Here is a 15,024-nt window from a genome sequence, read left to right as displayed (position 1 = left end):
GCCCAGGACGGTGGCTCCGCCTGCCCCCACAGCTCCTTGCCTGGCACTGGGCACAGCAGCTGTGGGTCAGTTCTGGAGGTTCCCACAGCTCTAAGCGTTGGTTCCTTCTCTGTGAGAAGCAAGATCAGGACCAGATGGAGACACACACATGCCCGACCAGGGTTTTTGGGGAGCAGGACCCCACTTAGCCCTCCCCTCTCCTCCCAGCCGCAGTGTCAGCCCCGTGAGGGTGGCTCTCAAGTGGGGTGCGTCACTTCTCCCCGCTTTCCTCATCTTGTTGGGCTCCCTGAAGGAGTGAGTGTTGGAAGCTGTCTTAGAGACGGCGGCTGAAGTCCGAGATGTGTACCTGCTGGGTCCCCCAAACCACCTGGGCTCCAAAAGAATCCAGGCAGCTGGGCTGGAGCTACAAGGAGGAGCTGGGGAGGCCCAGAAGCTCAGCGCCCCCACTCCAGCCCTGCTCCGGGGGCTCCGGTGGGACCTTTACAGAGCAGCCATCCTCACTTGGAGGGTCAGCTAGCGCTCAGCCCTGGAGGGAGGGGCATCAGACACGGAGACGCAGGCACCATGGTGTGCAGGGGTCCTGGGTCCCATTCTCCACCCAGCAGCAACCTGCACTGGGGTCCCTGCTTCCAAGGGACATGAGTGGACCCCCCTCCAGCACCCTACCTGGGGAGGGGGGTGTCTGGGGGGAGAGGAGGTGGGGGGAGGGGCTGGGGGTCGGCAGGGTCCGGCCAGGGTCAGCTCGCCATCAGTCTGTTGTCAGTGGTGTCTGACAGACAGCTCAGGGGTGGTGGGAGGGACAGGTGCCAGAGGGTGAAACCAACTTGGCTGCAGACACGCTTTGAAGTTGGGACGCGCCCCCACACGGATGCCCTCAGTTTCCGTCGGTTGTTTCCTTTGCGTTTGGGAGGGAAGCACCTGCCCCCACGACCTCCCGGCCACTGGGACGAGCAGTGCCGGCGCCCCAGGCTGTGCTTTGCCCGTGGCGGGGTGGGATGGGCGGTGGGGAGGCTCAGGTGGCCCCAGGTGCCGCCGCGCCCGCCGCCGGGGCGGGGCGCCGGCGGGGAGGGACGGGCGGGCGCGCACCTCGGCTCCGCCCGCGCGCCGCCGCGCCCGCCCCGCGGCCCAGCCCAGGGCCCTCCCGGAGCTATTTTGAAAGTGACCCTAGGCCGGGTGGCCGCGGGGCGGCGGGGAGAGGCGCGGCGGGCGCGCGGGCACCATGACAGAAGATGACCGAGGCGGCGCTGGTGGAGGGCCAGGTCAAGCTGCGGGACGGCAAGAAGGTCGGGGCGCGCGGCGGGCGCGGGGCGGGCGCGGGGCGCGGGCGGCCGCTCACGCTCCCTCTGTCCCCGCAGTGGAAGAGTAGGTGGCTGGTGCTGCGCAAGCCGTCGCCGGTGGCAGGTGAGAGGGCGCGGGGCGCGGCGCGGACGCGGCGCATGGGGTGCGGGGCGCGGGCGCCGGTGGCCTCCTGCGCCCAGCCCGCCCGGAGCGCGGCCAGCTCGCCCGAAATAGCCGGCGGCGCCGGGGCCGAGGGCTGTAACCGGAGAGCGCTCCGGCCTCGGCCTGTGCCTGCCCGGGACGCCGGGAGGTAGGACCCTCCTGCACCCTCATCAGCCAGGGAGCGGTCATTTCAGACCCGCATCCCCGGGCAGGGACCCCCTTTGCAGAAGGGCAGACTGAGGCCGGAAGGGGCTTGGAGGGGCCCGTGGAGGCCGGAGGGCCAAAAGAACAGAAGACCGTTCTGGCCCCCTCCCCCATCACGCAGCAGGGAGCACCGTAGAAAGTTGGGGCTCCCTGCGCTTGCAAGGACTGAGCTGTGTCATTGAATCCAAGTCAGGATGGGTGTTCCAGGCGGTGTGGATCCCAGATGGAGCTGAGGCTGGGTGGCCAGGTAGGAACAGAGTGTTGCTCCTGTGCCTAAGAAAAGTGAACTCCATTTCATGTCGGGGGATGGGTCCTGGGAGGAGAGGATGGCCCCAGCCCACTTCCCTGACCAGAGCCAGTGCCCCCAGCTGGGAGGAGGCGGCAGGGAGCCCGGCGCTGGGCATCTGTAGCCGCAGTGAGCGGTTCGGGCGCAGCTGGGAGGCTCTGGGCTGCGTGGCTGCAGCTGCTTCAGGAGACAGGTGCCCTGGTGCCGGCCCAGGCACCCAGGGGTCTGTGTGGGACGCTGGGGGTGTGAGTGCACGCTGCCTCACAAGTGCGGGCTGCTAGAGAGTCCTCCAGGGTGCCCGGGATGTATGTCATTTCCCAGGGAGGCTGTTGTGGGGGGCCCCTGCCTGTGCCCCTCCGGGCTCCCCTCCTCCATCCCTTCTGCTGAGCTGCCACCTTGAGGTGGCAATACAAGGGCCTGCTTTGGGCCTCGGACACACTCACCTCCTGCCTTGGCCTCAGCTTCCCCTCCAGGGTGGCCTGGGCTCCATGCACCCTTCATTCAGCTGGTCTTTCACGCCCAGACTCCGTGCCAGGTGCCATGGGGTCCTAGTCCTGGGGAGCTCCAGGGAGGCCTGGTAGGGGAGCGGCAGGGGCTGTGGGGACAGAGGGGGCTGTGGCAGGCAGGGAGTGGAGGCGCTGGCCAGGCTGAGGGTGGAGACGGAGGTGTGGAGAAGGCCCATGCTGATCCAAGAGGCTGTGGCCAGCTGCTGCTGGAAACGAGGCATGGCTGCTGGCTGGGGGTTGCTTGGTAGGGTGGTGGTGAGGCGGAGCCTGTGCAGGCCTCTGGGACAGGTGCCCCACCGGAAGACCAGCCCCAGGGTGTCCTTTGTCCCTCTTGGTGGGACTGAGTAGTGATTTGCAGCCCCCGGTGGTGGATTTCATGCCAGTATCCGGAAGAGCTAGTTGAGAGGCAAGCTCTGTCCAGCCCTGTAGGACACCTGTGGGGGGGGGGGCTCCTGCACTGCGGGAGTTGGCAGTGGGTCGTCAGTGCCTTAGCTCTGAGTCTGTCAGTGGACTTAGCGGTCAGCAAGCCTTTGCTGGGTCTTCCCACGCTGTCTAGCCGCAGAGCGCCACGGGATCCCAGGGAAAGACGAGTCTCCTCTCCAAGGGCTGGGTTTGAGGGGAAGCAGAGGGGGAGGGCATTCCAGGCAGGATCTTGCCCTGGGGCTGGGACGGAGGGAATTGGGGTAGTGGAAGTTACACGTGGTTCCTCTGGGTGGACGTCTGCTCTGAGCCTGGCATCTAACGTCCTTGTCCCCAGTGTCTCCGGTCGCCCACTGCCGGTGATGGTGATCTTAGCAGCACCTCCTTTGTCCTCATGCTGCGCGAGGACTGCGGTCAGGCGGTCATCGTCTTCCAGGTGCTTGGCTGGAGGGAGCTCCAAAGTCTCACGCCCTGCTCTCACCAGCCATCCCTCGCCCTCAAGCCCTGTGCTGGCGGCTGTGGTCCTGGGGGCCGTCAGCCCCTCCCCCCGCCAGGAGTCCCCTCGCTCTCCCCTCCCTGGGCCTTAGCTGATGAGCCGCCCCACCCGGAGCGCATCGGGGGCCTGGATATGAGGGGTGCGGCAACTTGTCCCGAAGACCGGCTCTCTTGGGTAGACTTGGGTTGAGGGGGCAAGTCCTCGTACCTGGGGGCCTCGCAACTAAGACCCCGGGTCCTGGGTGCGGCACAGAAGGGGCCTGTGGAGGAGAAAGGAGAGGCCGCTCTGCCTTCTTGTCAGGAAGAATCCAGGACTTTGTTTTTAAACATTGCTTCCACCCCAGGAGTGCCCACAAGGGGGGCCCCTTGGCTTTCAGGGTTTTTTCTTGTTTGCGCTTTTCTTGACCAGAACCACTTACTCTTCTTATAACAAAGTTTAGTGAAAGGAAAGGAAGCTCCTCTTTCATGAAAATGAGTGACTGTCTTTATAAAAGGCAGTAACGCTTCAGTGCGGTTGTGCCCCTGGTGGAGGTGGGGTCTCCACCTCTGTCCTGGCCCAGGAATTCTTGTCTGGGTCCCTTCTCTGGGCCAGGCCCCCTGGGAGGAGGGAGGCCTGAGCCCACCCCTGGGGACCCAGGGCGGCCTCGCTCTTCCTCCCCAAGTTGAGGCTAAGGATTAGTGGGAAGAGGCATCGTGCACGGCTGGCCCATGGAGGGGGCGGCCCACAGGGGAGGCACCTAGAGGGTCCCGAGCAGCCAGGGTGGCTCCTGGCACACTGAGCTCCAAGGACCCTGCCTCACCACTTCCCGTGTGGACCACCAGGGCTTGATTCAGCCTAGAAAAGCCGCCAGGAGGGACCCTGAGCCCTGGAGCGGGCAGAACCTTTGGGTCATTCTAGGCAGAGGGGCTGAGACTTGGAGACCCAAGGAGCCTGGCCCAAGAATGGTTAGGTGTTGCCTCCTGCCTTCAGCCTGCACTGCTCCTTGGCTACCTGGAAAGTCAACACCTGACCCCACCACTGATGGTGAGGTGTTAATTCAGGTCCCCCCGCCCCCATCCCTGCTCTCAGACCTGGTGCTGAGTTCCTGGAGGGCAGGGTCCTCGACTCAGTGTCACTGTCACAGGCAGGATGGCAGGGGCTGGGATTGCCAGATGAGGTGCTGTGGACCCAGCCACTCAGGGCATCACCCGGGCCGAGCAAGCTTGCAGGGGCCTTGGGGCGCGTGCCCTATAGGCCACACCAGCTGTCCCACTGGCCTGTGCTGGCCCCTTTCCCACACAGCGGCAGCTCTGCTAAGGTGGGCACATTCCAACGGGGACAGGGGTCCCAGCGGGTGGTGATGGGGAGGGTCCCTTCTCCGGTCCCACCTCCTGGCTTGGGATCATCTGTGTCCCATGGGAATGGGCCTGACATCTCAGTCCTGGCTGGGCAGGAAGCCCAAGGACAGGGTATGGGCGGTGGCCAGCCCTCCTGGCCTTATGGGGACCTCGCCAAAGGGCCAGGGCCTCCTACAGCCCCTGGTTCCAGGCTGCGAATCAGAACACCTGGGCTGAGCTCTTGCCTCTGCTTGTACTGGTTGTGTGGCCTGCATGGGTCCTCACTGGGCCCTGGAGATGGTCCCTGTGGAGGGTGGATGGACGGTGGGTGGGTGGTGGGCGGGTGGGGAGGGGCCCGGGACACTGTCTGCAGCGCTGATGCCCATGCGCTGGGGCAGCCTGCCCCTGCTTCCTCCCTGAATTGTATCCTAAACGGGCCTGGGCCTCTGGGTCAGAAGGGTCCCTCCTGACTTTGGCCTGAGGCACCAGCAGCTCTGCCGGTCAGCAGCCCCCACCCCAGTGCCCAGGGCTACCCCCAGGCTGCTGCCCCACTGCAGGGTCCCCTCAGGCTCCTGCCCTGCTGCTCTGCTGCTCTGCTGAAGGCACCACCTCAAGGTCACTGTGACCTCTGAGGGCTAAATCCAGCAACCGCTCCTCTGGCTGCGTCCCATGGGTAGGCATTAACCTCCATCTCCTCTCCCAGCTCCCCATCCTCTCGGCCGGCCCCCTGCCTCCTACAAGGCCCAGAGATTTCCTTTCCTCAGCCGCCTTCCCCAGGCTTTCAGCCCTGGGCTGTAAACGCCTCTGAGTGCCCATGACTCCACAGTTATTTTTACATCTTCAGACGCGTGTGTCCAGCTGCCGGCGTGCACGCCGCCTGGTGTCCGAAGGGCCTCTTGGCTTATGTGTCCAGGACAGAACGCCACCCCCCACCCCCACATCCTCTCCCCACCCCCGCATCCCCTCCCCAGGCGTTCCCCCCAGTCCAGCATCATCCTCTTTCTTTCTCTCCCCCATTCATGTGCCTGCCAAGAGGTCCTGGGAGTTAGTGCTGCCCCTGGCAGAAGAAAGGCCCCTCGGGGCTGTCACCATGGTTCCAGAAGAGCCTCGCCTCGGGCCCCCTTTCCTCTGCCCAGCCTTGGCCAACAGCGCCGCTCGCCTGGACAGCTGCAGGAGCCTGGAGCTTTGCTGTCACCCCGTGTTGGTTCTCCTCACGCAGCCAGGCTGGGTCCTCTGTTGCTTGCAGCTCCCAGGGCCCCCTGGTGGGCCGGGACGAGGCTCTCGGCCTGGCTTGGCAGGCTCACCTGGCTGGACCGCTCTTCCCCTGCCCCTCCTGCTGGCCCTGCCCACTGGGTCCCTGGCCTGAAGTTTTGCACTGGCTGTTCCCTCTAGCATGATGCTGTTTCCTGTGGTGCTGACCCTTACATCACTCGGGAGTCCACTGTCCCTGCTGGCAGAGTCTCTGACCCCTGTGCTCAGGGCCCCCAGCAGCCGTTTTCATCGAAGTCCTGTTCTGGTCCCCTGAATGGCACTTGCTCATAGTTTTCTTCTTTATCAACATTTTTTGGAGTTTGGCTGTTTCCCCCCCTCGGTGTCAGCTCCACAGGAGATGGGCTCTGTCTCCTGGGTCCCCGGGCTGCTCTTGAGCAGAATGAAGTGGGCTGAGTGCTGTAGGGGAGGCTGGGAGGAGAGGGAGGTGGGCTCCTAGGGGCCCCAGTGGGGGTCTTCCAGTGGCCCTTTCAATGAGCAGGACCCTGTGTGGGATGACGGGGTGCCAGAGAGTTTGCCTTGTCCTGCACCTAAGCACCCGCGCTCAGTGTGGGCGGGCGGAGGTCACTGGAGGGCGGGGGGGGGGCAACCCCCAGGCGGGTGTGCGTGGCCCAAAGTGTGCTCTCCCTGGTGTTTATGGTGATGGGGACTGTCCCAGGCCCCAGGCCGAGGTCCCTGCTCCTCCCACTCTGCACGTGGGTGTGTGGTGTCTCCGAGGGCCTCTGTGTGCCAGGCTGGGGCAGTGTTAGCGCCTCCACTCCGTGCGGTGGGTGGCGTCCATTTCTCAGACGGAGAGTGGAGGCTCCACGATCTGAGGGATGGGTCCCCAGTCCCAGACGTGGGTTCGGGCCGTGGCACCTGTGCACAGGGACGCAGCGTGTGTGTGAGTGTATGTGCAAGGGCATACGTGTGTGCACGTGCGTGTGAGCACATACACGCGTGAGCAAGCGAGTGGATGTTTGTGTGAGCGTACGTGAGTGTGTGATGGTGTGCGTGCCTGTGCGGGCCCCCTTGGTCCTCACTGCTTGGGTTTGCATCTTCGGCACTTCTGTCATCACGCCATCTGTGCCTCCTCTCACCATGACGGCCCGGTCCCCTCCATCCTGGTGGCGAGCTGCCCTAGTGCAGGCCTCCCTCCAGGCCCTGTGGGCGGCTTCATCTCCTCATCTCCTGCCACGGGAGTCAGGATGGCCCCGGGCCAGGCTGTGCCCCTTCAGCCCCACGCTTTGGCTGGGTGCTGCTGGGAGCCGGGGGTTCGGGGCCCACGTGGCCTGGTGTGGGGAGGAAGAAGCCATCTGAGTAGGGGGCCCAGGGTGCGGGGCGGGAAGGCCACTGGTGCCTCCTCAGCTGCTGACCAGGCCTCACAGTGGTGGGTGCCCCGAGGATGCTCCCAGTGTGGTCCCTGGCTGAGCTGGCCAGCCACGCAGGCTCTCATGCTCCTCTGGCTGGTGTGTCGGCAGGAAGGGCCGGTGGCGGCGCCGTCTCCCCAGGCCCGGCCCTGCTGTGTCTCAGGCCCCGGACAGAGAATTTCTGCTTCTCTGGTGCTTGCTCCTGCAGCGGCTTGTGCCGAACAGCGTCCCCCACAGAATGGGTTTTAAAAATAGGATCAATCTGTGGCCCGAGGTGATGGGGAGGGGAGAAAGCTCGGAGCAGCTGCCCATCCCAGGGCCCCACTGGGTCCCACACTTGCCGCGCCCCACCCAGCCCCCTCCCGTGAACTGGGTTCCACCTCAGCTAATGGAGCCCACAGTGGGGGCCAAGCGGCCCCGAGTCTGACGGTGGGCGTCAGCTGTGGCTCTGGGCGGCTCCCACCAAGCAGAAGGCGGGAGCACATCCCGCAGCCTTGTCCCTCACCCTGTTCTGTTCATGTTTAAAAATGAGATCAGTGACGGAGCTGTGGTGACGAATTACCACCGACTGGGGGGCTTCAAGCAACGCAGACGTGCTCACTTACAGTCCTGGGGGCTGGAGGTCCGAAACCGCGGCGGCGGCAGCGCTGAGCTCCTCCCGCCTCTCACTCCAGCCTCCTCCGCCTGCGGCTCGTCTGCCTGCGCCTCGGCTTCCCGCAGCCTCTCCTCTGTGTCTGTGTCGCTCACAGACGCTCATCTCTAGGTTTAGGGCCCACGTGGATGATCGGGGTGACCGCTTTGAGAGCCTTAACTTGATCACACCTGCAAAGACCCTTTCTCCAAATCAGGTCCTGTTTGCAGGTTCTGGGGGTCACCGCAGGTGGGCGAAGGTGTGCACTGGTTCTCAGACCTCCTTCAGGAGTGGGACAGGAGCTGCATTTCGGATAGAGCCAGGACTCAGAAAGGCTGGGCGGGCCAGGAGCAGGGTCTCGGGGACAGATGCCGGCGTTTGCACGGAGTCTCACACAAACCAGCCTGCGGTGCAGGCGTCCGGGGCGGCAGGACCCGCTTGGCAGCAGGAGGCGGCCGGAAGGTGTGAGGGGCTGTGGGGCGACGCAGGGACTCCTGCGGCAAACTTGACTCTAGACCACGAGTTGGCGAAACGGGGCCGTGAACCAAATCCAGCTGGCTGCTCGTTTCTGAAATAAAGTTTTATTAGAACACAGCCCTTGGCTTACGTGTGGCCTGCAGCTGCTGTCGCAGAGTTCGCGGCCCAGGTCTCCGAAAATAGTAATTGTCAGACTCTTTACAGAAAGGTTTATTGACCTTGCTGTATTACTGGGAGCATAACTCCTAGAACAAAGGAGGTGACAGTCTTGTTCTGCCTTGCTGGTCCGGCCACAACTAAAGCGAATGGCCTTTCATGTGACACAAGGTCCTCACCGTCCTTGGTCCCAGGCGATGGGGCTGTCCTTGCTCCAGTAGAAGAGGGTCTGCCGTCCAGAGCTCCCCTTCCGGGGAGGGGTCGAGGGCAGACAGCAAACAGGAAAACCACTGTGAGCGAGGCCGGCTTCCTCGGAGAAGGGGTGGTGGGAGGTGGTCGGCGGGTCTGAGGGTAGAGCCTCCGGTGTGTGGGCGGCGGGGCTGTCCCCACGCCTGCGCTCCCTTCCGTGGCTGCCTTGGTGGCCTCCCCTTGAGCGGAGCTTTACTGGGGGTCTTTCTGTGCCCACCCCCTTCCCAAGCTGTCGCCTCTTGGGCATCTGGTGACACACTGGGGGACACTTCCGTAACAACACATGCCTTCATGCGGTCCGTCTGACTTGCTTCTCTCTGGGTCGGGCCACGAATTCCAAAGGGAGCTGCGCTCGAGGGAGAACGTGCTTGGGTGGGCAGGGGGTGTCTCTGGGTCCCGTGTTGTGCTTTCCTTCAAAATGGGAACATCTTGGCTTTTTGCTGATATGAGCATTTCAAGCACTACAGACAAGGTCTCGAATAGGAAGCTCCCCCATCACAGTCCTGGATTAGTCAACACGGGTTTGTCAGGACACCGTCACCCAGGCTGGTTCCCACTGTCTGCAGCTGCTCTCACGCCGGCGGCAGAGGCAGGGGGCCGGGCAGACCGTCCACCCTCCGGCCTTCGCAGGGAGAGGCTGCGAACCCAGGCCTCCGTGTCGCTCAGGCCCCCTCTGGCTCTGGGGAGGGGGTGGTGCTGTGCCTGTGGTTTGTTGGGCCGGGCCGGGCAGGAAACACCACATGTGTGCTCCGTCTGGTGCCAACATGAGTGTTGAGTCAAGTGCGTTTGGGATCTGGTGGTCGCTTGGGGTGGCGGGACCGCTCTCCAGAGGGTTCAGGTGGGAGCAGCCTCTGCTCCTTCCGTGGCCGTGTCCTGCTGCCCCATCCTCTCCTGCTCCGGCTTCCATGCAGGGTTCGGGGTTGTGTCACACTTCAGTGTTTAGGTGTTCACATTGGGCCCCCAGACCCCGCACCCTCATCACAGACTGGGAGCTGGGGCCGGGCGCAGGAGCACTTAGGAGGGACGCATGTCATCTGCTCTACTGCAGTTTGCCAGGGCCACACGGGTGAGCGGGGGGGCAGTGCCACATCTGGAACTGCATCCCTTCCAAGTGCACTGCGTGTTGCCTCCCGGGTCCCAGGACAGCGACTATGATCGCTGAGGGAGAACGGGAATTTGAGGAGACAGACGTGGGCACGTCCCCCGCAGCCGGGAGTGAGACCGGGGCCTGCTGCACGGGTCTGGGGGTGGCTCGGGTAGTGTCTGGCAGTGGGACCCAAGGCTCAGTGGCCTTCTTCCCTGCCCCAGGGCTGGGGTCCAAGTCACACCCTGGAAACCAAGAAACCCAGGAGGCAAAGTGGGTGCAGGTGTGGCGGGAAGCCGCAGTCGCGGGCTGAGCTGCCCTGCAGCCCCAGAGCCTGGGGCAGGCGGGCGCACTGGCTGGGGCCAGGCGCAGGTGGGCAGGCCCAGCCGGGATGCGGTGCGGGCCTGCGACTGCCCGTGCAGCCTGTAGCCGCGCAGGGTGGGAGGTGCTATTCGTGCACAAAGGGGAGGGCACCCAGAGTGGCTGAGTGGCTGGCCTGGGGTCACGTCTCGGACCTGGACTCTCGGGCGTGGGGGATGCTGGGGACTTGGGGGCGGAGGTGCCGTGGCCTGGCACCCCTGACAGCCCCTCTGGCGCCCTCTGCAGACTGCCTGCTGATGCTGGCCTACAGGGACAAGTCGGAGCGAGCCAAGGGGCTCCGGGAACGCAGCAGCCTCACACTGGAGGACATCTGTGGCCTGGAGCCCGGCCTGCCCTACGAGGGCCTGGTCCACACGCTGGCCATCGTCTGCCTGTCTCAGGCCGTCATGCTGGGCTTCGACAGCCGGGAGGCCATGTGTGCCTGGGACGCTCGGATCCGCTACGCGCTCGGCGAGGGTGAGTGACGTCGTCGCGGGGTCCGAGGGGACAGCCTCTGCCCTGATTGTCCCGTGGTGCACTGAGCAACGGGCTGCAGAGGCTGGGACATGACTCGGGGTGGCCCCGAGTCCCTGCTGACGCCTTCTGCCCGGCTTGTGCTCAGGGCTGTGTCCCGGCCTGGAGGGGCCCGGCTGCGGTTGGGGGGAGGCCCTTTCAACTCCCTAACGTGACCCTGTTCATCAGAACTGGCGACTTTGAGGAAAGCGAGCAGCGTCTGAGTGGACTGACCTCGCAAACTGCTGCCCTTTGCTTCCTAGCTTGGTGGCCGAGCCCAGAGCTGGGGTGAAGGGAGTGGCAGGGAGGCCAGGGGGCTGCGGGGGGTGCCCGTGCTCCTGGGAGGTCGTCCTGGAGGCGGACGGGGAGGACCCGGCCCACCTCTTGGCCCCGCGGGCTGTGTGAGCAGAGGTGGGTGGACCCCGAGCTGAGCCGCAAAGACCCGTGATGTTTTAACACAGTATTTAAAAAATTCAAAATTAAAGCCCAGAGCCTGTGATGAACAAAGTGTTCGAATTTAAAGTGAAGACAGGCTCTGAGCGCCCGGAACGTCCGCCTTCTCTCCCGCCCTGGTGCCACAGCCCTGACCAGCCTGGTCTTTATTTAAACATTTGATGTTTCACTCACCATGGGCTTTTTGCATTAGATTTTACTCTTTAAATAATCATTAAAATATCACTGAACTTGGCCATGGTTTTCTGCCCCAGGTGAGGGCCTGGCTCACTTCAGCTCAGCCCAGCCCAGCCAGGGGTAGGGGGTGGGAGGCAGCAGCCCCTCCCTCCTCCGGGAGCCCCCAGGCCAGGAGCCTCATGCATGGGGCATGTGGATAGCTCAGTGAGGGGGTGCAGGGGCAGACAGGGAGAGCCGCGTCTTTCCAGAAAGCCCTCCGGTTGGGGTCCTGCCAGTTCAGCCTGGCTCCGTGCACGGCTCCTTTTCTGCTGGGGGCAGTCAGGGTCCCTGCACAGAGGCAGCTGGTGCCTTGTCTTGGCTCCTTGACAGGAATCACCAGGACACTGTGATGGGGTCTCTGACACCTGGCCACCTTGGGCCAGACAGACTGGACGTCAGGACCCCCTCGAGGCCCCCACTGCAGGGACGCGGGTAGGGCTCCGGGGAGGAGGGGGCAGGGCTGGAGATGAGGCTGGTGGACACAGGCGGTGGGCAGCTAGGCCCCAGGTGCTCTTGGGCTCCTCCAGGGTGTGCCCCCTTCCGAGGTGGGGCACTGGGGAGAGAAGAGCTCACGACTGTCCTCCTGAGGGGTTTCTAGGGCAAAGGAGGGACCTGGGTGCTGGAGGAGACCTCGGGGAGCATGTCGTCATGTTCAGCTCCAGGGACAACCCCTGACTGGAGAGGGAGGGGTCCACGGTGTCCTGGGTGTCCGTGCAGCCAGGCTGGGCTGTGAGGCAGACCCTGGACTCTTCACAAACTGACCAGGGGCTGGGCTTCCCAGGCCTCCGTTTCCCCATCTTTGAAATGGGACCAACCCACAGCCCTTATAGGGGTTTCTCAGAGGACTCGCTGTGAGCAGGAGCCCTGATGCAGCGGATTTATCTGCAGGCTCATGTGAGCTTTTCCCAGAGTGTGCCAAGGCCACGTCAGCCTTGTTAGGATGAGGAGGGGTGGTCAGGGCGGTCCCCGTGAGGCTGGGGGAGAGATGTGGCACTGGGAGCAGATGCGGAGGGTAGGGGTGTGGTGTGGGGGCGGGGGCAGCCCCGCCCTCTGGAGCTGACACCCGAGTGCTGCTCCCCACCCAGCCGCCTCTGTCCCCGTGGTGCGCTCTCACCCCTGCCCGGCCCCCAGTCCACAGGTTCCACGTGACGGTGGCCCCAGGCACCACGCTGGAGAGCGGCCCCGCCACCCTGCACCTCTGCAATGACATCCTCGTGGTGGCCAGGGACGTGCCACCAGCTGTCGCGGGGCAGTGGAAGCTGTCAGACCTCCGGCGCTACGGGGCTGTGCCGAACGGATTCATCTTTGAAGGCGGGACCAGGTGTGGGTACTGTAAGTATGTGGGCTGCGGGGACCACGGGCAGCCCCAGACCTCTCGGCTTCCCTGGGTGGACTGTGGCTTGATGCCGACCCACCCGCGCGCAGGCTGGCCGCTAGGAAACACGGCAGAGTTATGTCTCAAACACCCCGCTCTCAGCGCTGAGCCTGGCCCCTCGGGCCCTTGGGGCTGCCCCTGCTCTTCCCCGTCGGAGGGAGGGGCTTGGAGGCGGAGAGGAGGGGCACCTGGCATCCCCAGATCGCATGTTGTCGCTCACCGGCCTTTGTCCCAGGTCCCAGAGCATCAGAACAGCTTAAGTTGGATTTAGTGGGGGAAAAAAAAGGAATAGATGTGTTTATCAAGGATGTTTTGAGAAACACCTTAGTGCACACCCTAGCTTCCATGGCCCTGATCTCCCCAAACCCAGGCCCTGACATCACAGATGAGGGCCAAATGTGAGGACCCAGCTGGGAGGGCAGGGGTCTTGAGGACTGATGTGGCATCGGAGGCCAGGTGAGCACTCCAGGGAGCTGGCCCCCAGGCTGCTGGGAGTGGGGCTGGGAGGACCCACACAGTCCCTCAGGCAGAGAGTTTGGGGCACAGTGGGGATGGGGTGTTCAGGGGTCCCCGCTGTCCTCTGAGCAGGGGAGCAATGCACTCCTCCGGACCTGTAGTCGCCGTGGGGGCTGCAAAGTCCCTTGTCTTCTCTCTCCCAGGGTTGGGGGCTGAGCCTGTCTGCACTGGCTGCCCTGGGCTCGCGGCCAGCCCAGGCCTCCTGCTGACCCGGCAGGTGGCCTCGACAGCTCCGGTCAGTGTGCTGGTCCGGAGGGCAGAGCTTGGATGGGAGCCTGGGAAACCCACCTGTGAGGGGCATCAGCCCCTCCTCATGTGGAAGGGAGATGGAGGCTCCGAGCTGCTGGCAACCTCTCTCCACTTCCCTAGCCCTGTAAAGGGGCGTTAACCCCTCAACCTGCAGCCTCACGTGAGGATGACAGTGGCATGGGCTTACCACAGGTGTGGCACACACTCTCAGTACGGCCAGGGTTGAGTGGGGCTCCACTGGGCCTCAGGGCCTCCGTCACGCCTGAATTTCTCTGGGTGGAGGGAATGCACTGGAGGGCGTGTGTGTGCTGGATGCTGGCCCTCTGGTCCCCTCATTCTGCAAAGGGGATGTGACGTGGAACAGGCCGGTCTGGGCCTGTGATCCATCCGCCCAGCTGGGCGGCCCACAGGACCCTGCATTTGAGGGGACGAGGCACAGGCTGCAGAGATGCTCAGCGAAGAGGTGGATAAGCAGGTGAGGTTCAAGGTCCTGCTCGAGCCAGCAAGACGGCTATAGCCACTGAATTCGTGACGATCAGCCGTCCTGGGCTGGGGAGATTAACAGTTTGGAGATGCAGAGAGAGGCAGGAAGGGGTGGTGTGGCTGGGGTGTAGGGGTGTAGGTGGCTTTGTGGGATGGGCAGTTTGGCAAAGTGGCCCTGGAGCTGGCCTGGGAGCCACAGCCAGAGTCTGAGGGGCCTTGACCACGGCCAGGCCTGTGCGCTTCCCTGCCTGGGGATTTGCTCGGGAGCGAGGGCAAGCACAGCTGCTGGCCTGCCTGCCCGGGGCTGGCGTGGAGGGGCCAGATGGGACATCGGTCAGAGTCCTTTCTGCTGGACACGCCCTGGCCACTGTGCTGCCCAGAGCAGTGGGGGGCTTGGGGGCCCTCGCCCAGCTTTGTTCATCTCTCTTGCGTGGATGCTCAAAGTGCATTTCCCTCCTCAGGCCCCTGGATGTGCGGCCCTGGAGCTGCTCAGGGACCCCTGGGGGAAGGAGACCAGTATCCTCGCTGGACTGTGGCCTTCTGGGCACCAAGGCTCAGACAGGATGACTTGAGGCCACTTTGAGGACTGGCGTGCAGACCTGGGGTTGGCCCTGGTGTGCCCGGCGCGGGGCCGGGACAGGGGCCCAGCTGGCTCCTTGGACACTGTTTTATTTGCCCGGACATAATGTAATAGGGCCGTGGGATACTTTTCCTCTGAGGCTTCAGAGTTTAAAATTCCGACCCTTGGCGTGGGTGGACTCCTTCCCGGCTCATCGGCCGTTTCAGGCATCCGAGCAGCACCCCCCGCGAGGGCAGGAGCTGCACTCGCGTCGCCGTGCTTCCCGGCCTTCCCGGCATGAGCCGCGGCAGCACCGTCCCAGCGCCGCTGCTTGAGGCCACAGGTTAGCTCCGTCCCCCAAGCCCCGCTGGCCCGGCCGGTCGGCACTGACCTGTGGGTGTGAGTCTGGGTGTGCTC

At 64.2% G+C, this 15,024-nt stretch overlaps 1 protein-coding gene across 1 annotated transcript in view; it reads left to right on the top strand.

Annotated features, from left to right (window-relative positions):
• Nucleotides 1-1,117: 1,117 nt before the first annotated feature.
• DOK7 (docking protein 7) overlaps nucleotides 1,118-15,024 on the top strand; it is a 33,384-nt gene continuing 19,477 nt past the window's right edge. Inside the window, exons 1-4 of the mRNA XM_072974465.1 lie at nucleotides 1,118-1,283; nucleotides 1,356-1,401; nucleotides 10,490-10,720; nucleotides 12,557-12,757. Coding sequence (XP_072830566.1) covers nucleotides 1,230-1,283; nucleotides 1,356-1,401; nucleotides 10,490-10,720; nucleotides 12,557-12,757 — 532 coding nt within the window. The 5' untranslated portion in view covers nucleotides 1,118-1,229. The remainder of the gene's footprint in view (nucleotides 1,284-1,355; nucleotides 1,402-10,489; nucleotides 10,721-12,556; nucleotides 12,758-15,024) is intronic.

The sequence above is a fragment of the Vicugna pacos genome, chromosome 2 (assembly GCF_048564905.1).
Source record: "Vicugna pacos chromosome 2, VicPac4, whole genome shotgun sequence".
NCBI lineage: Eukaryota > Metazoa > Chordata > Mammalia > Artiodactyla > Camelidae > Vicugna > Vicugna pacos.
This window is presented reverse-complemented; position numbering and strand designations above follow the sequence as displayed.